The following is a 22522-nucleotide window of genomic DNA, read 5'->3' on the forward strand; positions in this document are numbered from 1 at the left end:
GCTACATACTGCTTAGCACACATAGCAGATAGACACAGGTAGCAGCTAAAGAACCACATTTTCCCCATAGGATTTGCTAGAGACCTCAAAACGATGATTTATTCACAAGGCGTGCAGACAAATGAATAATCATGTTGCTTAAAAATTGGAAGATGTTTAAATAAGCTAATGTTAGCAAGCAGTTTGATATCATTACATTTTAAGCTGATAAGATAATGTCACATGTTGTTTCTGCTGCCCCTAAGTGACCAAAAACATCAGCCATGTTTAAAGCATTTTGTTCAGATTTTGGTGAAGTAGCCATAGTAGGGATGCCTTCACTTTCAGTCACCTTGGATATTCACTATGGTAAACAAAGATTTCCTTAATTGAATAAGATGAGTGCTGTAACAATTTGACAATACCACTTCTTATGTCTTAAGGCAATTATAATGCTCAGATAAATGCAGCACAGCTAAGGCCAAAGGATACTTGACAAACTCGATGGCGTTGGTCTTCAGATAGCCCAAACCCACAGACTCGTTGAATGACGACATGTTATGGTGAATGTTCCTTTCTGAAAGACACAACAAAGGGGATAGAAAGTGCTTTTGACATTTTGCTTTTACCAGAGCAGCACATAGAAATAAACCACACAAATATACTGAAATTAATCCATATTTGAATGTACAAGAAGCAGGACTGCAGTAGAAACACCAATAGAGGAAGTCGAAGCTCACCCTCCGCCACGTCAAAACTCTGGAACTTGACGGGCTGTGCGTAGTTGACCATGGCTGAGAGCCACGGGTGGATGTTAGTGGTGGCTCCTACATAGGTGTACTGAGCTATCAGAGCCTCCTCAGAGTCTTCCGCTTCTTCTGCAACCTGCGCAGGACAGAGACACACAAACACCCGTTACACACACAATCACATACACACACTTAAAAATGGATTGGTTTGATATATGAGAGTGTGACAAAGTGTAGCAGCAGTCATGCTCACCTTTTTGTTATTGTCTTGGTCAGATGCTTCCGAGATATCTGTGGCGTCTGTTGCTTCTGTGGCTTCAGACATCTCCGTCACTTCATCGTCCGGCACCTGGAAACACAGACAGCGCTCCATAATATGTTTCTTTATAATATCAATGTCCATTCTTAATTAAGACTTATTTAATGGATATTACCCAATTATATAAAACACAATAAGTTGTAGTTGCTTCTGTCAAGTTTCTGATAGAAGCAACCCTTTAGATTTCTGGCAGTGTAAATAGTTAATGTGAGCAATTCAGTTGTTAACAAAGTTAAGAGTGACATCCCACCTTCTTGGTACTGTTGCTGAGGTTGTTCTCCTTCTTGGAGCTGACAGCGTTGCTCTGGGAAACACTGTTGGCCTCTGACAGACTGCTGGGGGCCTCAGAATTTAACTCAACCTCCTTTTCTCCTACACACAAACAAACAATGAGACTCAGACATTTATCCTATGATAAGGTTTCCTGTTGTGTACTGTACATGTAAGCTTAAACCCTTTTTTAACACACACACACACACACACACACACACACACACACACACACACACACACACACACACACACACACACACACACACACACACACACACACACACACACACACACCACACACACACACACACACACACACACACACACACACACACACACACACACACACACACACACACACACACACACCATTCTCTGTTTCCTCTTCAATCTCCTCTCCCATAATGATGGCAGGTGTGTTGGTCTCTCCTGCCTCCATGTGTTTCTTAAAGGCCTCTAGCTGTTCTGTATGACAAACAAACACACATGCGTTTATTAAACAAAGCACTGATAAACAGACGTTAGAAAAGTCAGCAGGCTAAGTTGTGTACGTACTCTGTTCCACTTCAGGTTTCAAGCGTTTGTTTTTGATGAGGATTTTACGTTTGAGTTCACCTGGAGAGGGTAAGGGGCGCCCAGATTCAATCTGCCCAAGATAACATAACAAACATAAACATTAAAACATAGATAACCATCATCCCAATGGATTTGACTGATTTGGTGAGACTTTTTGAATCAAAGAGAGTATCTACCGGATAGTTTTCCAGAGGCTGTTTGAGGAGGAACTCGCCAAAGGTGTCATCGCAATACTTGGCCATCTTGTACTGCTGTGGTTTACTGCAGAGACACACAGAAGAGCATCGGGTCAACCTACTGTATCTATAAAAAATGACATAATTGTTGTGTAATAACACCTTTGCTTACGGTAGACATACCTGCAATGGTTTTCAAAGGACAAAATAACAGGGTAGTCTGAGGTCACAAATGCTGTTTCCTTGATGGCTTGGATAACATCCTGTTGGAAGAGGAAGAAGGATAAAAACAATAAAGGGGAGAAGGAGAAGAGAACAACGCTGTGATATATGTAATATCATAGGCTCAGCACAAGAGGGCAGGCAAGCCCAATGCAATAACATAGAAGCAGCCAGAAAAAGACTGGGGAAGGGAACGATGGTGTGCGTATGTGTGTACCTTGAAAAGGATGTCTGTGCACATGGCCTTCCCATGAGTGATGATGGGCTCCTGGTCCTCTCCTTTACCGTCCCAGCAGTCCAGCTCCACACATCTGAAAGAGGGAGAGCAACAGGAACTGCATGAACCCACTGATGATGTACATTTCATGTAATATACATATATAAGAAGTTTAAACTGTGTGTGTTTGCATTAATTGAATAAGACTGCACACCTGCATCCAGACAGCAGGACTTGGCGGTACATCTCCACAGAGGACTTCCCTCCAAACTGTCGCCCCGTCAGGTAGGTGTTGTGGGACGAGCTGATGAAGTAGTGGGCCAGCGGCTGATCCATTTCCTGATACAGCTGCAGCCGGTCCAAGAAAACAGGAGCGTTTTCGTCTGACATCAGGTACCGGCAGAATCCATCACTGGACATTTGACCTACGGGATAGGGAACCAGGAAGTTGACCAAAAATCGTTTTAAAAATGTGCTATATAAATAAAACTTGATTTGATTTGAAGTGTAAGGTAGTACGAATGAAATGTAACCGTCATTTTTTCTTAATACAATTTGAACAATTAGTGGTCGTTACAATGAACTTTAAATTTGTTTTACTTAGACTTAAAGTAACATTATTACTATGATAGACAGGATTAAAATCAAAAGTATTTGAGAATTATAGATTAAAGAAATTCTGGATATGCATACATTTTCCTTTTAATTTTGTGTTTGCCAAGGAGGAGCACTATCAGTTCATTTTATGTTTGTAGACATTTTGACAGAACTATGCCAATAGTCTCATATAATATGCTGTAGTTTCAAAGGTACACAGGCAGATGGCAGCATAGCCTAAAAGATGTCCCCCTCCTGCTTCCCTTTGTCGCTCTCTACCTTTCTTCTTCAACTCGTCATCTCTCTCGTATTTCTCGACGATCTGCATGGCTCTCTTGGGGTCGTAGAACGGGAACAGGATCTCATTTAATCTAGGGTCACGCTGGTTCTGAGGAGCAACACGCACACACAGGGATTAAATCACTGGCATATTATCTGTAGGATCTTTCCACACAAAGTGGATATAGCGCAAGAAACATCTTCCATTGACAAACAGGACAGGGGCCAACCAAATGCAACATGGGAAACGTACCATCGGTGCTCATTTCCTTATTTTGATTTAATAATATAAGTAAATCAAAATAGTTTATTTTAGTCACTTTTCTGGTCTTAAATGGAGAGCACTTAGGTATAAATAGGAGGAAACAAACACAATGTCATTTCTAAGATGTCCTAAAACAAACTGTGAGCAGTTAAGTGTTTGCTTAAAAGGAAGGAAGTGGTATGTGATGCGGAGGTTGAAGGCAGCTTTACTTTAAAAAAACAACAGCATCAAAACATTGTTATAATGTCAGTGCCCACACACACAGCCAGATGGGAATGAATCCAAACAAAGCACTGGCTCTGTTGCTCATCGATGCGCAGGACTGGGCATGAAGCAGCAACACACAGCGGGGGGCCGGGCAGGTAGGCATCCAAACACAAGAGCACAGCCACAGAAAACAGACACAGACAGCAGGAAACGAGACGAGCCGAGCAGGAAGCAACAGGACGGGAACCTCTACCCTCCCGTTGCCGTGGCAACACCAATCAGACACAAGGAGGAGAGCCGCGGTAGCCAGCACATGGGGGATTGGGATGAGGGCGGGAATGCAGAAAAGGGGAGCTGGTGGAAGTTGCCCTTGCAGGTTGACTGGAGGTTAAATACTTTGTGCACCTCATTAAAAAGGACTTTTCATTTAAGGGCTTTTAATGAGGGTCAGGGTCCGTGCAGCCGGGCAACTTCTACCCAGAGTGGGACGGGGCAGAGCAGGATGGGGTTGCAGCAAGCAAAACACAGAGAAGTTAATGAATGATAAAGAGCTTACTTCATTCAGAAAGCTGACTAACTGGTCTACAGTTAAATAATCAGTTTCTTTCCCATTGCTGCAAAGGAATTCATTAGAGAAACAAAATGTTATGCTTCTTAAAAATAGACACCCTCACAGTCATTCACACATTCAGTCAGTTACAATTAGAAAGCAGTCTTTATAAAAAGGGGGTCATACTTAAATGTTACACGTTTAGTAATAACATGTTAATAATCACTCGTATTTAACTGTGGAAGCAGTTAGTGCAGCAGGCGGAGAAACATTTGTCCTGATTATTTCAAAAAAGATGCAGTAGCTCACACTTGGGGAATATATCATTGTTCTGTTTCTGCACAGGGTAACATGAGTATAAACAATGCTGGGGGGCTACAGTTAAGTTGCTTATTTGGACGATTGGTCGTCTTCTAGTATTAATTGTGAGGTAAAAAAATCAGTAAACATGATTACCAAGAAAACAGTGGGCAGGTTTAAAAAATAATAAAAAGCAGACTCACATTTTCTTGAAGAGTTCCTCTATGTCTGTGCGAGGGCAGATCTTCTGTGTGAGCGCGTAGAAAATGTCAAAGGTGAAATCTGAAGGTTCAATCTCATCGTTCTGTGGGAGATAAACAAACCGTGAGAGATCTACACCTCCAGATTAAAGTGTCACATATCATCCGTCTGACCACTGCGGCCTTCAGTCAGTGTCTGACCTTTCCACTCGGAAGGCCGAGGTCCTTCAGAGCCTGAAAGATCCCCTTCTCGGTCTTTCCTGATGCAAATGTTCGAGTAATGCTGTGAAAGAATCAGAGAGAAACACAGTGTGAGACAGATGAGAGTCACTGGGATGGCCAAATAATTGTACCAAATATCTAATTTATTCTTACCCTCTCACAGGAATTTTACCATTCACATTGGTCAGGAAGCACATTCTCATCCAACTAAATGAGACATGAAAAAAAAACAATTAGGATATTTCTCATACCAGAGTTGTACTTCGTAAAGTTTAGTGAAATCAAAAAACTAAAGTGCTAGAAGTGTTCTAATGTAAAATGCACTCACTGTTTCTTGAGGCAGGTCATTGGACAGACGTTGTTTGCCTTAAAGTTGTGAATCACTGACCTGAGACCCTCGATCCATTTCTGCAAAATAAACAAGCACCAGTGTTCAGGACACACACTGTCAACACACTGACCAACCAGCGCCTGCACACACTCCCAGAGTGTGCATTGTGTTTAGAAGTGAGTGGCATGGGGGAAATAAACACAAGCAAATCAATTGCCTTCACACGCACACACGGTTGATCACACACACACACACACACGGTTGATCACACACACACACACACACACACACACACACACACACACACACACACACACACACACACACACACACACACACACACACACACACACACACACACACACACACACACACCACACACACCACACACACACACACACACACACACACACACACACACACACACCACAACACACACACACACACACACACACACACACACACACACACCAACACACACACACCACACACACACACACACACACACACACACACACACACACACACACACACACACACACACACACACACACACACACACACACAGATAGAACAAGGGATTCATTGTTTTCTGCCATTTCCTTGATTTTATGAAATGTAGTTTGTTTCTTTTCTCTTAATATGCTTATTATTACTTGGCATTCTTGAAAGATTGTCCGTTTTATATCCGTGCAAATAAAGCATAATAAATGAATCAGACAATCTCATCTGTTCCAAACTAAAATGAATTAATGAGTGAGAACAAGATGGATGGAGTGGCAGTCAGATTTCTCAAAGAGCTTTTTTTGTAGATGAGTGGGAAGAAAATCAGAGGTAGAGTGAGATAGTAGACAAAGAGCGAGACAAAAAGGATGAGAAAATAACAGCATAAGCAGGAGCGCGGAGGTCTCAAAGGGAGATCGAGATGAGGTGAGACAGGGAGAAATGACTCATTCCAAATGTGTCTGTTTATCAGAGAGAACCAAGGCCGCGTAGGAGTTAGCATGTGAACCATTCACCTAGCAATTTGCTTTCTGAAGTAATCATTTGCTGTGTAAGGGTTCCATATGATGTGGAAGTGTTAAAGGAAAGTGTGGGTGAACTCAATGTGGTAGGCAGAGTTGATACCAGCTTTATTCCCAGAACATGTTTTTCTAAACAACAAAACAACCTGAAAAAAAGACGGATTTGTCAAAGCAGCACTGACTTTTGATATGAGGAACATCAAACTAATCCTCCAGTTCTGCAGGTCATACATATTGTATCATTTCACTTCTCCATTCATAAGAAGTATTTACCCGGGCTGTGTCCGGGCTCTCGGCCACCATGAACACGAAGTTGAGGTTGACCAGGTCTGTGCCGCTGCAGATGCAGATGATGCAGCCCTCTAAGTCCGACTCTGTCTTTCCAAGGGCCTCGAATGATGCCAAGATCTTGGGTTCCTGAGAAAAAGCAAAATCAAGAAGGGCGTCAAACAGATGGACAAATACATGCCTCAAAAGATGACAGCAAGAAACAGAAGCATCCCGAGAAAGAAACGGGGATGGAAACAGAAGTGGTCTACAGTGATGTGTCTTCATTTGGACTAAGTGAGGTCCCTTAGTAGTGCACTGCCATATTGTGCACTGAAAACATTAGTGCAGTGTGTGAATGTCTCAAAAACAGATGGTGTGCACTCACAGGAAGTGACGATCGCCGCTGTTAGCTAGCTAGCTACGATCCTTTGCAGAACTAAATCAATACAGACGGCTCAATTAACCCTATAAATGTATCAATGGCCCCTTTTTAACCCCATGATAGTGGTAGGTTCCTTAAATTGTGAAAAAAAACCATCACTTTTATTTGTACAGTGCTATGTTTACTGGAGCAACCGCAACAGCTACAGTATATTTTACTTCCTGTATGTAGCCAATATGGCAGCTGTTGGGTGGGAGAAGTATCCACTATCCACACTCAACTTTTAGACCGTTATGATTACTCATACAGTAGTGCACTGCCTTTTGCCATACTTTGCACACTTATGAACAAAAAATATCAAACATAAGTACTTGAGTTTTTTAATTGAGAAACAGTTCAGGTGTCACATAACCTCAGAAATGTAGAGAGGTATTACATACAAATTAAAGAAATCTAAGGGGATCTCTTATTCCGGTATCTTTGCAGTAAATAGTCACAAATGACAGAACACAATGGGGAAGAAGCTTAGAGAGAAGGCAGTTGAAATGTTTACTGCTGTTGTAGAAAAGCCTCAGGAATATGAGGATCATGTCTGAGAGACATAAAGCTCTGTGTCAGCCAAAAATGGATACAATGGACATTCATCATGGAGGACCAGATTACAATAATACATTCAAAAAACAACTCAGCGGCTCGATGATTTGGATGTGTTTCACAGTGGTGGAAAGCAACACTTCAGACGCCACTTTACTTGAGTAGGTAGGAGAAGGTGAGCAGACGAGTGGTGAGCAACATGATGGAACTTACAGGAAGTAGCCAAGTATATTTGAGTGTAGTTTGGTTTAATTTCAGCCAAAGCCAAATACCAATCAACAATCAAGACAGATTGATAATTATCTTGTTTTTTTTAGCAATACAGTTGACAAATGTAGGGTAATGCAATGGTGGCTTCTGAGTAGGTTTCTATTTGTTGGAAAAACAAATACAATCCTATGACACCTAAACATGACTTTCTGTCTTCTATGTCAGTGAGTCTTAATTTCTCTAAAGCAGTCAAATGTGTTTGTTTATGGCCGAAATCCAGATAATAACAAAAACCAGGGGAAATAAAGTGATTTGTAATGTGATTGAGCACACTTCATAAAAGTGGGGAAGCTCATTTGAATGCACAACAAAAGAACAATAACGATAGGGAACAGCACTATTATTGGTCCTAACTACACAAGTGTTGGCCTTTGTTTCTTATTTTCCTCACTCCACCAATAATCTCTCACAACAAAAAATATAGAAAACAACCACTGTACATAAAGGCTGAAGATATCAACCATCTATATTTAATGCTGAAAAGTAAATGGACATATTACACTAGATACCATAATATATAGCTATGTATACATTCTGACATTTAAAGACCGGAAGAAGAAGTTATTTCTCCAATAAAAAATCTCAACCAGGAAACCCACGAAAATATGATCTCACTATCAATGAAACAGCACGACTCCTTCCTCTCATCTTTTCTGATTTCCACCATCATCGTCACCATGGCAGAGCGTAATGTATTTTTGTTAAATAATTGAATTAGCTGCAACAGGCAACAGGCTCTGCTGTTTGAAAACCCCAGCCAGCCATTACCCTGTGCCATTCATCTTCTGGCTCTCATTGGATTATCTGAAACAGCTCTCGGGGGCTCGTGTCCCCGCGTCAGCCTCCGAGGAGAAGCCCTGCTCTCGCTTGTGTGCGACTGACAGAACGGTATACGATGTTTTGAGCAAACAGGAGGAGCAGCCTGCAGGCTGTACAGTCTGTATACGTGCCCTTACACATGTACACACGCACACATGTACACACATCCACACGGGAGGGCCGGGCAAACAGACCCCCTCCTGCTGTCAACAATGCGTACACAACCCGGTAATGCTTGTGTACACACCAGTGTCTCCTGTCAGCTGTTTGACTTTCAGTGGCTTGACAGGTTTGCATCCTAATTATCGGCAGGCACATGGGGATTCTCCTAACAGCTTTCATAATTCATCTATTCCGTATGATGCCAAACGCTACGACATAATGATTCACTGTCGAGGATTAACGGCATGAATCAATATTGAACATACAGGGAAACCATACAGGATTCTGTTTGTGGATCTATATTGGCTAAATAAATAACTGAATGGTGCCAGCTGCTCTGAAAATACAGAACAAAGCAGCGTGTCGGTTCATAATGGCTATTTCGAGATCAGTTTCTGATTACAAGGTAAGGGAAGGTAAGGGATCCCACAGTTTATATTGTGTTCGCAATCAAAAAGCACCATTTCTAATAATTCCTCTAAAGTAAACACAAACATTCTGATACTGTACATACATCCTGGAGCTAAACCCAGCAAGGGTTGTATAAATATTGAGTTGAATATTTCATGTTTCTGCCTCTGGAGAATCTGGTAGAGAGAAGAGGTTTAACACACAGTCCCAGATCAGTCAGTGGATCGATAGACTTCTCTAATTAAAGCAGGGATAACATGACAGACATGGGACTCCCCCTGGATTTGACCAGGAATGCCACTGCGAGCGAGCAGGAGACCGGACGCTGGGTGTGGTGGGCGGAGAGCGTGAATGTTGTACAAAACGGAAGCGAGGAAATTGTCTCTTCTCGAGGTCTCACCTTTGGGACGCCGCCGACGCGAATGCTGTTGATGAGCGAACACTCGAGAACCTGGCCTTCCTGCAGGAGAGAGACACGGGAAGATGAAAAGGAAATAGGTAGAGGGAGACAGAGAGGGGTGAGAGGGGGGAAATATTTAGAAAACAAGATGGATGGGTCACAGTGCTTTTTATTTGTTTGGCAATCATTTCTAATACACAGCGACAACACCACAAGATGTGGGTTATTATGAGAAACATCTCCACATCTCCCCCTTAATCAAGTTTCCAATACTGATAAAATGTTCTCCTTTGTTTACTGCTTTCAAGATGATTACACATGGTTCAATTTTGGAAATAATTTGCGGTGAGACAGACTCCTGCATCACAACACAGGATAAGCAGGGGTAAAGAATGCATGAAAAGAGAAGCGGACGTTGACTATGATTGATATCCTATAATCTCCATTGGGTGATTGTAAAAGCGAACGGGCATGCAGTGAAAGCAACCGGCCAGATAGAGGAAAGGCAATCAATGTAACAGAATGCATTGGAAAATAGTTATGACAAAAAAGAAACTTATAAGTATGGCCCAAATCTCTGATAGATGCAAATACAATTACATTAGAGTTTTGGGGCCTTGATAGGAACACATTATATTTGCCAAGGCGACAGTTTTAAATAACGTTTTCTTATTCAAATGGGCTTGTTAAACAAAGAATAAAGTGAAATTCCTCGTGACAAACGTGTCTCTAGACGTCCGTAAAATCACATGTTGTACTACAATACCAGAATATACCAGTATGCACTGTCCCTGTTAAATAAACTAATACAATAAATGCAGCTTACTCTGTTTATGAGTGGCAGAATTATGATTATGCTGATGTATGTGTTATGATTTTTTTTGTACATGGTCTGGAGTTTTCCAAGGACCAAGAAAGGTTTGTGTCAGGAGAAAAACGATTTCAATACGATAATAAACAAGACTAAATCGAAATACTTTGAAGAGAATACACTTTCATGAGTCGTTGAGTTTACCTTCCCCTCACTCTTCCAGCAGATGAAAAAGCCAAACTCGTCCACCGTCATCTGACAGTTGGGCTCAAAGACGTACGGGTCCTGCAGAGGAAAAAAACAACATGTTTTATAAGAGACGAGGGCTTCATCAGTCACAGGGTTTTATTTGACATGGGGAGACATTAAACAGCCGACCTTTTAAAAACACACAGGGGTTACGCAACCAGACAAACAGATGAAGCTAATCCTTCTTTTAAAAGAGGTACCTGACTGACCACACACACACACACACACACACACACACACACACACACACACACACACACACACACACACACACACACACACACACACACACACACACACACACACACACACACACACACACACACACACACACACACCACACACACACACACACACACACACACACACACACACACACACACACACACACACACACACACACACACACACACACACACACACACACACACACACACACACACACACACACACACACACACACACACACACACACACACACACACACACACACACACACACACACACACACACACACACACACACACACACACACACACACACACACACAAAATCAAACCAAGTATGTGCAAATACATTCAGTATGTATACACACACACACACACATGTTGCGTGAGGAGAGGAAACCTATTGCCAGGGCAAACACAAATGTGTCGGCTATGAACTGTTCAATGCAAACATCATCTGTCTGGAACACAGAGTGGTGCTTTAGAGGAGACAGTGAGGTGCATGTGTGTTTCTGCATGTGTGTGAGGGAGATTTAAAGTGTGTGCGCCCATCTATCAGCTCCTGTGCAACATGCAGCAGTCCTATTCTTTTCAACAGGAGTGTGAATGAATGGCCGTGTCAAAAAGCACTCAAACCACAGTTATAAAATATAAGAAAAGAATAGGAGATGGCTGCTGGGTCACTCCGACTGATATTAGTGGTAAGGAACAATGTGTCGTACTTGTAAATAATGTCTTATTTATTATGTTGCTTCAATGAGATACAATGCTGCAAAATGGATTAAGTTTGCTTTATTTGGCTACATCTTGTTATCGAAAACCACCATCGAACCATCTTCTTTCCATTAAGGAAATGGTGAGCCTGCTGTGAGTGCAGCTAAAAGCTCGCCTCTCTTAATTCTGAAATGGGACTGAAAGAGGTTTGTGAAAGATACTGTCACAGACTGTTTAGAACATACGGCTGCTGTTACACTATCAGACAACTGGTTCTTGTAAAACTATACGGTTTATGGGAACACTCAGTGCTTCCTCACAAATAGGAGCAATGGGTGGACGTGGATGGATACGAGTTAGGGTAGTCCAGCTCCCTTTTAATAAAACTACATTCTTTTCTAAGTGCCTTGGTGAGTGCAGCAAAACCAGGTTATTTGGTTTTAGAAGAAAGAAAGCAACTAGATGTGATACACACAATCTTGGAATGTGAAACACTCACTCAACACGCACATCCTATCTGTGTCACACATTATTGTACATATAAACATTACCATTAGCATTTCATAAACTGTATTAATATGAGCCATTGGATGGGTGATGAAACAGGAAGTGCTGCATATATACTCTGACCAAATGGAGCAGCAGTAAATGACTTACAGAATGGATTATTAATTATAATGTAAAAACACAAGGTAATTACTCTCATTATATCTGGTCTTTCCTTATTTTGTTATATATCCTCATTTTGGTTTAAAAGCTTTATTTCGTTTTAAGTGAATTATATTTTATTTCTGATACATTTCGAGCAATCATCATGAAGCAAAGAGAGAAAAAGTACCCTGATGCTGTCGGTATATTATATTTTCAGTGCCTCACGATTCTGACCTGTTTTTCTCTGCCTTCATTAACGACCTGTCTGGCCGTTCTGTCTCCATGGAGGCAAAACAACAGCCAGATCTTAAATAATGATTTCCAATCATGGAGACAATGACATACACATGCACACCCTACACACACACACGAGAAATCCTCTCGGCTATCAGCATGACTGATCACTAAAGATCTCTTTGACCTCTGACCTTGCTGCCTCTGGTCATGTTAATGAGGGAAACCCCTCATCACTAATTAACTGTTGGAAATCTATAGCTTATCCATAAGCCTCCTCCAATGCTTTCTCCAGGTTAGCTTGACGCAACACAACAAGAACATGTAAGGAAAATATGAAAAAGGACACAGGCTCAGTTCAAAGAGGGACACAATATCACTACATGATCTTATAATGAGTCCTTGTAAGATATGTTTTTATTAACAGGACAGAAATAACTATGTGTAGCACTGAGAGAGCTTTTGCAATGATAGGGATCCCCAATAAAGCTTTACAATGGATTGAAAAATATGTAGGAACACATACACAGACACACATTGCCTGTCTCTACAATCTGTCACTCAGTAGAAAAAGGTTTTGTGGAAAATATCTATGCTGTTCAGCATATTTGTGCCCGTGTGTGTGTGTGTATGTATGTATGTATGTATGTATGTATGTATGTATGTGTGTGTGTGTGTCCTTATGAGAGTGACTGATAAAGAGCACGTCTATGTCAGTGGGAGGACTTGGCGTACGTAATTTCAATCGAAGCAGATGTCCCCTGCAGGCTTTGTATTTGCCTGGCAACAGAGCAACAGCTATTCACTCACACACTCACACAGAAAGAAAGACAGTTCATAACATGGGCTAACATTAGTTACTGGTTTACAAATAAAACACCTATTTTGTGACTAAATAAAGGACTGTACAATTTTCTGCTTCCACACACTAAACTGGGGGGACAGGCAAGAGTTGACGTCAATGTGATTTTAACCTTTAAAGGTCTCCTATCATGCAAAATGCACCTTTGATGTCTTGTATGCATACATATGTGTCCCCGGTGTGTCAGAAAACAAAGCCCTCTCCCTTTTCCTCCGTACCCAAATCTATAAAACAACGGGAGTAGAACGGAGCTGATCCAGATTTGCGTCCGATATGACGTAATATCGGAAATGTGTGCTGGCTTTACACCCACGGCCCTATCAAGAAACGTCGCTATCAGAAACAATGCGCAACGTGTTTTGGAAGTAATATGATCTTTGTTTACATTAGCGAGCATCGCGAACACTCAGAGCTATCCTGTACTGCAGAGAGTATGTGTAAAAAATCAGGATATAAAAAGAAACTCTCCTTGTAGTAAACCCGCAAGAGAAAAAGCATTTGAGCTCCATACGGTTTCAGAAATAATCCTTGATGTGGTTTTGAACATGATATGGCTTTTAATCACGGCAGCATTTAGCTGTATCTGGGTAGAATTCTCCTGATCAGATACTCAGCATAAGCACCCCCACTTATGTATATATATTTAAACACATTTTTTTTTTTTTTAAAGCTTTAGACCCAGAATCAGCACTTCTCTAACAGGGCTGAAACAGAGGGATATGAGGGATGTGGCTGAGTGCTGGACTTGGAATCAGGGGGTACCAAGTTCGAGTCCCACTGCAGTCAGCATGTCGTTGTGTCCCTGGGCAAGACACTTCACCCCAAATTGCTCCTGTGGGGATTGTCCACAATATTGAATGTATGTAATGGCGCGTTTCCACTGCAGGCCTCGCTCGGTTTGGTTAGGCCTTATTAGGCCCGGCTCACTTTATGCTGCGCTGTGCAGTCAGCATGTCGTTGTGTCCCTGGGCAAGACACTTCACCCCAAATTGCTCCTGTGGGGATTGTCCACAGTTTTGAATGTATGTAATGGCGCGTTTCCACTGCAGGCCTCGCTCGGCCTCGCTCGGCCTCGCTCGGTTTGGTTAGGCCTTATTAGGCCCGGCTCACTTTATGCTGCGCTTCCATTACAGTTTAGGAACTGGGGTAGTTACTATAGTAACGCAGTGTAGGCGGAGCCGTGACGTCATCTTCAATGAGAGCCCCAGAAAAACAACACAGCCGTTAGCTCTTAGCACTCAGAGCTCACAGCTCTTCATATCTGTTCAGAAACTAGACAAAAGTTAAACAAGTACAAACCACAGACTGCCTGTGTCATGGCGAATACAGTCGCTGGTTTATTTATGTCTGTATAGGCCGTTGTTGTGAGTGTGGACGGTCGGAGCATATATAATGTTAGCTTAGCCAAGCTCCATTTAGAAAACACGCATTTTAAAAGGGTTTTTCGCCTGCCGTCTGTCTGCAGACTTGTCAAAGCATTAATTCATGGTTTTTACTAACCGGTATCAGTATGTTGTTACTTCGGCATCATTTAGAAATGTGTATTACAATTAAATCACGGTCAAATATGTTCATCTTGTTGTAGTTGTAGCCCCCTTGCCAGCGATTCTCTCTCTAGTTTAGCATACTCAGCCCGACTCAGCCTGGTTGTTCCTGGCCCTAGAACCACGATTTAGTCGGGCCAGAAAAAAGGTGAAAAAGTAGCCCCGGGCCAAAACTAGGCCAAGTGGAAACGCAACCAAAAACGGGCACTGCACGGCACGGCACGCTTAAAGCGAGCTACCCGCTGAAGTGGAAACGCGCCATAAGTCGCTTTGGATAAAAGCGTCTAACAAGTAATGTAATGTAATGGATGTCTAAAATGCATGATCTCTGATCTCTCTGGTATTTTGAGCAAAACACATGATCATAGACATGTTTTTTATATATTTTTAAATATCTGAGACCCATAATATATGCCTAAAAATAGCATGATAGGAGATCTTTAATGTGAATGGCAGGAGTCAACCCTATTACCATTTAGGCCAGTCCTAACCCTGTCCTTCCTAAGCCTGGCTCGTATTCACGGCAGAAACACACCGAGGACTCTTCAGAAGCGCCCCAGCCTAGTTATATCTCTCACAGGCTCCGCCCTCTACTGGACTCTAGGGGTACTACCTTACCCTGCGAGCATTCTCCCACTGAGACTTCTACAGACGTAGCCGGCCTTGGGCGGGCCTACCTGAATGCGCGCGCATTACACCGTATAAAACGGAGGCCTCGCCTCCTGACTATCATCCTTTTCTCTTCATCAGCGGAAGTGATTCCACGAGAGACTGAGACGTTTGAAAGAAGAAGAAAGAGTTATCATACCTCCAGGGAGTCGCCACTGCTAGAGACCCGGGCCTGTCCTTCGTGCCCTGGCTGAAATAGCGGGCGCCGATCCCCACCACCTTTGCTTCGAGTGTTTGGGGGACCAGGATATGGCCGAGGCGGTGCCATTCACGTTCGCCATTCCTTCCGGGTCTGGCGTCCATGGAAGTTCACCGCCCAGGGCTGTATTCTCCCTGGATGATGATCATGGCGGCGGGTGTGTGGGCTACTCACTCATTGCTAGACCTAACCAGGTCAGAGCGATTATTGGGCCGTAAGGCCGAATAAGTAGCTTGGTCCACGGGCCTTGCCCCAGGCCCAGTTCCCCCGGGGACCGGTGCTCCACATGATATAGGGTTGACCCTACTTCCTCACAGGCCGCCGCCGCTGCCCGCCGTGTGATGTCCCTGGGATATCACGCCGCGTGGCACTTTTCAAAGAGGATCGTGTTGATCTCCTGGGAGCCCCCGTGTTTACGGAAGGGCTCTTTGGATCGATCTCCTTGCTCACGGGATGAGGAGCAGAGTCCTGCATCGGGTCGGGTACCCGCGAAAAAAAGGTGATTCGCGGGTGGTATTTTTTCAAACGCTTTTTTCCGGGTTCGGTTCTGGGTAAAACAAAGATGATGCGGGTCGGGTCGCGGGTATTGCATAATAAATATATTAAAATAATAATAATTTAATTTAATGTTTAAATCCTCAGACCTCTCCCCCGCATAATCATAACCTCTGCAGCGCATCAATCTGCTGCTGTGCGCGCCACATTCGAAATGGAGGTGAAGCTCTCTAGCGGAGAATACAGCATTTTCAATAACACTTCCTCAAGAGCGAAATCCAACGTCTGGGAGGCTTTTGGTGTCATCCTAGATCAGTGTTTCTCAAACTTTTTCATACCAAGGACCACTTAACCAATAAAAAAACACTCGCGGACCACCTAACTCCACAAATATCCAAAAACACATCGTTTTTTACAAATCGCCTGAAAATGGTACAAACAAATGGCCACATGTGTGATGAAGGTGTTTATCTGGGCTATATCATGCAATCAAAAGTGAAACTTAAGCTCGGTCCATTGCGGAGATATTCCCGAGAGAGTGCGGAAAACTTAAATGTATTTATTTATTTCAAATGTGAAATTTTACCAATATATTCACGGACCACTAGGGGGCGCTCACGGACCAACCGTGGTCCGCGGACCACACTTTGAGAAGCACTGTACCTAGATGGAGAAAATAACCAACATCCCACGCCTTTTGAGACAAATATGCAACTGCGTGTGTTAATAATTGCACGTTTTCACTGCTCATATAGGCTATACGGGTTCGGGTCGGGTTCGGGTCGGGTTGCGGATCTTGTGCCGACAGGTCGGGTCGGGTTGCGGAACTAATTGGCAATATGTGCGGGTAGCGGGGCGGGTTCGGTATTGCACGTCGCGGGTGCGGGTCTTGAAAATCAGACCCGTGCAGGACTCTGATGAGGAGTAGTCGCAGTGTGGCTGCTTCTTGCCCATTCCCAGAGGAAGAAACACTGTCCTACACTCCCCGCCCCTGCTGTAAACCCCAGTATAGGGAGCCAGTAGGTGGGCGTGTGCACGTGAGTGGAATAAACCGAGTGCTGTCAAAGCACTGTGCGGGTTCAAGAGACGCTATTGCCGGCGTGCTGTCAGAAAACACACCTTGCCTGGTATAATAGCTCCGATTAATGCATTTCACCGTTGCAATGGGAAATACAGCGTTAATACGTGGGCGCGCGGCCCTCGTGAGAGTGGCCGCGGTGCGTTCAGGGACCCCCGCAGGAGAACGGTGGTTTACGTTTGTAAACTCTAGTTCTGGAGTGAGGTGTGTGTGGGAAAAATGCATTCAGTAAAGACTATTGCATTTATCCCAGAGTAAGAGTCATTTCTCTCCACAATTCCACTTTTCCCCATAATGTCCGTTTCAAAGAGACGGCATTGTGACGGCGCACACGGCCCCCCTCCCCCGAGGGCGGGCCACGATGCGTTCACAGACCTCAGTAGAGAGGTGAGACGAAGGGAGAGGTGCCGGCACGGAGATCCTGTGCCCGCGGCGCCCTCCACCTCTTCGGCTCACCCCGTGGAACCGGCGTTCCGGCACTCACGGGGACGGGCTTTCCGTCTTTACGGATCTGGCTGGCGGGGGGAGAAAATCTCTCCGCCCGGGACGAGGGGGCGAATCCCTCCTCCTCCCTTTATAATGCACAGATCACTACGTTTTCTAATAAGAATTAGGTTGATCTGTATCCAAATCTAATGCGGCTTTCACACCAGCGCTTTTCCCTTTCTAGCTCCGAGCGGGAGCTTTTCTGGTTCAGCTCCGGTTTACCTTTTCTGCTCCCGCTCTGTTCACACCGCCCAAGCTGCCGCTGCTGCGTCATGACGTCACCGTTTACGTGCCTGCTTCATAAAATCCAAACCGCGCGGAAATCCCTCACATCGACAACAACAACAATGGCCGATTGTATTGAAGCGCTGTTCGCTTTGGATATCCTCTTACGAAGCGAAATGGAAGGCATCGGACGACTTTACTTGGAACTTTACAAACATCACATGCGAAATGCAAGACTTCTTTGTGGTCTTCAGCATCTACTTCAACCCGCCTCGACGTAAGAGAGACGTAAGCGACGCCGCCTCTTAGCTCCGAAGCTCTTGCCTCTAGACCAGGGGTGCCCAACCAGTCGATCGCGATCGACCGGTCGATCGCGGGGAGATTCCCAGTCGATCGCGAGATGTGTCTAAAAATAGAACAACAACATTCTGTTTTATCGTTAATGTCCTATAACATAATCTTCCCGTGCCAGAATAATGCACTTGAACGCATCAAAGCTTTGTGATTGGCCGGCGTGACTCCATGTGTCGGGGCGTGGCTGGTGAGCAGTGGGCACTATTTCGCTGACGTTGTCCGTGTCAACAGGAGTGACAGTCCGCACACACACAAGACCGCAATTATGGCAGAAGCAAAAAAGCCCAACATATATAATTTTCACTCCGAGTGGGAGGATGATTATTTGTGTATCTATTCCAATTCAAAGTCCATCTGTCTCATCTGCAATGCGAACGTGGCTTTATCGAAGAAGGGTAATTTAGGAGCGGCATTTCAAAACAGTGCACAAACGCTACGAGACGGAATTCCCTCCTAATTCTGCCCAACGCTCCCAAAAGGGGAGGGGCCTGAAAGGACAGCTAAATGCACAGCAGTCAATTTCCACCAGGCCCAACAACAAGAGCAAGGCTGCTACCATAGCATCTTATCGTGTCAGGCACGTTCTTGCGAAACACATGGAAGTCTTTCAAAGACGGCGAAGTTGTGAAAGAAGCATTCCTGGAGGCTGCTGACGCGCTTTTGGGGGACAGTAAAAATAACAGTAGCATTTCAACAGGTTTTTGATATAATAAAAACTCAAGTTAGATACCGTTATTAATCAGCTGTAAGTTTTTGTTTGTTTGAACTTATTCATTACAATTATTGTACACAATGGTATAAGAATGCAAACATTAAGATCTGTTCTGTTTAAATTGATTATAGTCTATTATCAATTCAGGTTAAGAAACTAGTGTTGCTTGCATCCTATTTTAAAAGGCATTTATTTTTATACTCTACTAAAATGCAACAAAAAAAGGATTTGATTCTATTAATTTTGTCTTTTTTATTGCACTTTGGCAGCAGATTCCTGTGTAGCTTCAGATCTGAGTTGTCTTATTAGTAAGCCTCATTTATACTTTTGAAGCAACACTATTTTTATATAATGGCAAAGAAAGGGTTCAGAGTATTTTCTTTTTTCCCTGTGTCATATGTGGCAGCACTGTTCAATGTTTCTTGAAAACATTACCCACTGTAGTATGTGACGTGTGAATAAACTCCAACTCCGTATCAACAACACTGTTGTGTAACTTCAGTTGAATACTTGTATGTGTGTAGATTAGAAAGAGGTAAGATAAAGGATCTGCAGTATTTTATGAAGTATTCATCATACAAAGGTCAGTTTTATACAAGTAGAAGTGTGTATTTACCTGGTTGTCAGTAACTACGCCTCTTTATTTGGACTGGTAGATCTCGGCAGACCGGCAACTTTAAAAGTAGCTCTCGGTTAAAAAAAGGTTGGGCACCCCTGCTCTAGACCGACAATTTTTTGGAGCTGGAAGTGAACCGGATTCCGGAGCTAAGAGGCGGCGCCTCTGCGGTGTGAACAGGAAAAACCGGTACTTTTCAGGCTTGAGCTCCGAGCCGGAGTTGAAAACTCGTTGGTGTGAAAGGGGCATAAGTGTTTTTTGTTTTCCACAAAGGCTACACTTAGGCCTACACACAATTATTCCCCATTCGCTGCCCCAGCTGTAGCTCCTGTAAAGGAGGTGGCTAGTGGGCATGCGCAGATGAGAGGGATGAACCGCAGGGAGTGCTATCTAAAGGAGAGCGCTATGCGGGTACAGGGACATTATGGCCGGCGTATTGCTGTCAGAGAACACACTACGCCTAGAGCAAAGACTCCAATGCAGTTTACCCGTAGTGGTAGGTAAAGGCTGCATTATGGCGGAGCCCGTACTCACACAAGAGCGCGTGGCGGTGCGTTCAGGGACCTTAGTAAAACACACTACGCCTATAAAGACTCCGATTAATGCTGTTTACCGTAGTGGTGAGAACAGCATTCGGGTGGAGCGCGCGCTCAGACGAGCGTGCGGCGGTGCGTTCAGGGTCCTCAGTAAATAATCGGCCCTTTCTGTGTCAACCCTCCAGGGGCAAATCTTCCCTTCGCGGGGAGTTTTTGCGGCAGAACGGGTCACCAGAGAGTATCACAGCTTTATAGCTGCGGCCCCACGGCTGAGGGCTTGTCCATTAACACAATGTTCTGGGGAATGGAAACTCAGCTGTGTGCTAACAAGGTGGAGGGACAGGAAGACGCTGAAACGGGGCTATTCACTCCAGTTTTGCAGCGTCCCACTGTACCACATGTCTATACACTGTATCACATGGACCACTGTCTTGTGGGTGGTACATCTGTTTCCTCTCAGCAGAGATTCAGGCTCTGGTGCAGAAACAGGCTGTATCTGTTGTGCACCCTCAGCACAGAGAAAAGGGTCTTTATTCCATGTACTTCCTGGTTCTCAGGAGGACAGGGGAATTCAGACCTATTCTAGATCTCCGCGGCCTGAATCGCCACATTTCCTGCAGGAAATTCCGCATGTTAACTATGAAACAGTTACTGGGGCTTGTGCAGCCAGGCGATTGGTTCACCACCATCGACCTGAAAGACGCGTACTTTCATGTAGAAATTGCTCCAGAGCACAGAAAGTGTCTGCGTTTTGCCTTCCAGGGGATAGCCTACGAGTACAACAGGCTGCCGTTCGGCTATTCCCTATCCCCATGCACATTCAGCAAATGTGTGGCCACAGCGCTTCAACCGCTGCGCGCCCACGGCATGAGTTTTATTTTACTAGACAACCTCATGGCTGGGTCCCGGGAACAGGCAATGTTTTGCACAGCACAATTGATCACACACCTAACCAAATTAGGCTTTGCAATCAATTGAGAAAAGAGCACCCCCATACCTCACCAACAGGCGTTGTATAGTTGGGAGTGGTGCTCCATGCAGGCGCGCTACGTGCCACCCTGTCAGAAAGCAGAAGTGCGTCCCTTCTCCGGGCGGTTCACAGGCTGCGACAGGGGCGACAGTGACAGCTTTAACTGTCATGCAGACTTTGAGTCTCATGGCGGCTGCTCACATTGTGGTCCCGCTGGGGTTACTGCATATGCGCCGCCTGCAGAGGTGGTTCTCCAGCCTGCGTTTGGATCCCAAGAGGCACAAACGGCGGCTGATGACCATCCCCCCCCTCAGTGGAGGGCAACCTCCGGTTTTGGGGGTCCCCGGATCACCTCCGGAGGGGGTCTCCACTGGGACGGATGACCTCCTACATCACAGTGTTCACGGATGCATCCAGAACAGGATGGGGAGGGACCTGCCTGAAGAGGGCTATAGGTGGGCGCTGGGCTCTAACAGAGTCTCGACACAGCAACCTCCTAGAGCTACGGGCGGTAGTGTTAGTTCTCCAGCATTTCATGCCCCTAATTCAAGGGAGACATGTAATGGTCAGGAGCACCACAGTGGCTTATATCAACAGGCAGGGCGGAGTCCGCTCCGCCGCCTTGTTGGCCACAGCGGAGAGGCTGTGGTTATGGGCTTCAGAGGTGGTGGTATCTCTGAGAGCCCTCCATATCCCGGGACTGGAGAACAGGGGGGTCGACCTCATGTCGAGGGGCGGCCCCCTGCCAGGCGAATGGACGCTTCACCCGGAGGTGGTGAAGCAGATCTGGGCCCAGTTCGGGAGGGCGGAAGTGGATCTGTTCGCCAGCCGGCGCAACAACCACTGTGCCCTGTGGTTCTCCATGGCCCTGAGCGACGACCCGCCCTTGGGGGTGGACACGTTTGCACACGAGCCATGGCCAAGGAAGCTGCTATACGCCTTTCCACCGCTGCGTCTCATTCTCCCTCTCCTGGGGAGAGTGAGGCGAGAACGTCTGTCAGTCATCCTAGTGGCTCCGAACCGCGTCGGGGCGCCGTGGTACTCAGAGATGACACAGATGAAGGTGGGCCAGCCCTGGGCGGTTCCCCAGTTCTG

The 22522-nt window shown here is 44.7% G+C and overlaps 1 protein-coding gene across 3 annotated transcripts in view; it reads right to left on the reverse strand.

The window, feature by feature from the left end:
- LOC117554205 (1-phosphatidylinositol 4,5-bisphosphate phosphodiesterase beta-4-like) overlaps positions 1-22522 on the reverse strand; it is an 87164-nt gene that overhangs the window by 14274 nt on the left and 50368 nt on the right. For all 3 annotated transcript variants that reach the window (XM_034228508.1, XM_034228507.1, XM_034228506.1), the window contains 19 exons: positions 10811-10891; positions 9796-9855; positions 6761-6904; positions 5460-5539; positions 5285-5338; positions 5111-5192; positions 4913-5013; positions 4416-4473; positions 3388-3496; positions 2726-2936; positions 2512-2605; positions 2256-2335; positions 2073-2157; positions 1876-1966; positions 1690-1785; positions 1298-1419; positions 982-1077; positions 720-864; positions 472-556 (listed from right to left, as the gene is read on the reverse strand). In XM_034228508.1, coding sequence (XP_034084399.1) covers positions 472-556; positions 720-864; positions 982-1077; positions 1298-1419; positions 1690-1785; positions 1876-1966; positions 2073-2157; positions 2256-2335; positions 2512-2605; positions 2726-2936; positions 3388-3496; positions 4416-4473; positions 4913-5013; positions 5111-5192; positions 5285-5338; positions 5460-5539; positions 6761-6904; positions 9796-9855; positions 10811-10891 — 1874 coding nt within the window. The remainder of the gene's footprint in view (positions 1-471; positions 557-719; positions 865-981; positions 1078-1297; positions 1420-1689; positions 1786-1875; positions 1967-2072; positions 2158-2255; positions 2336-2511; positions 2606-2725; positions 2937-3387; positions 3497-4415; positions 4474-4912; positions 5014-5110; positions 5193-5284; positions 5339-5459; positions 5540-6760; positions 6905-9795; positions 9856-10810; positions 10892-22522) is intronic.

Source organism: Gymnodraco acuticeps, unplaced genomic scaffold (assembly GCF_902827175.1).
Source record: "Gymnodraco acuticeps unplaced genomic scaffold, fGymAcu1.1, whole genome shotgun sequence".
Classification (NCBI taxonomy): Eukaryota; Metazoa; Chordata; class Actinopteri; order Perciformes; family Bathydraconidae; genus Gymnodraco; species Gymnodraco acuticeps.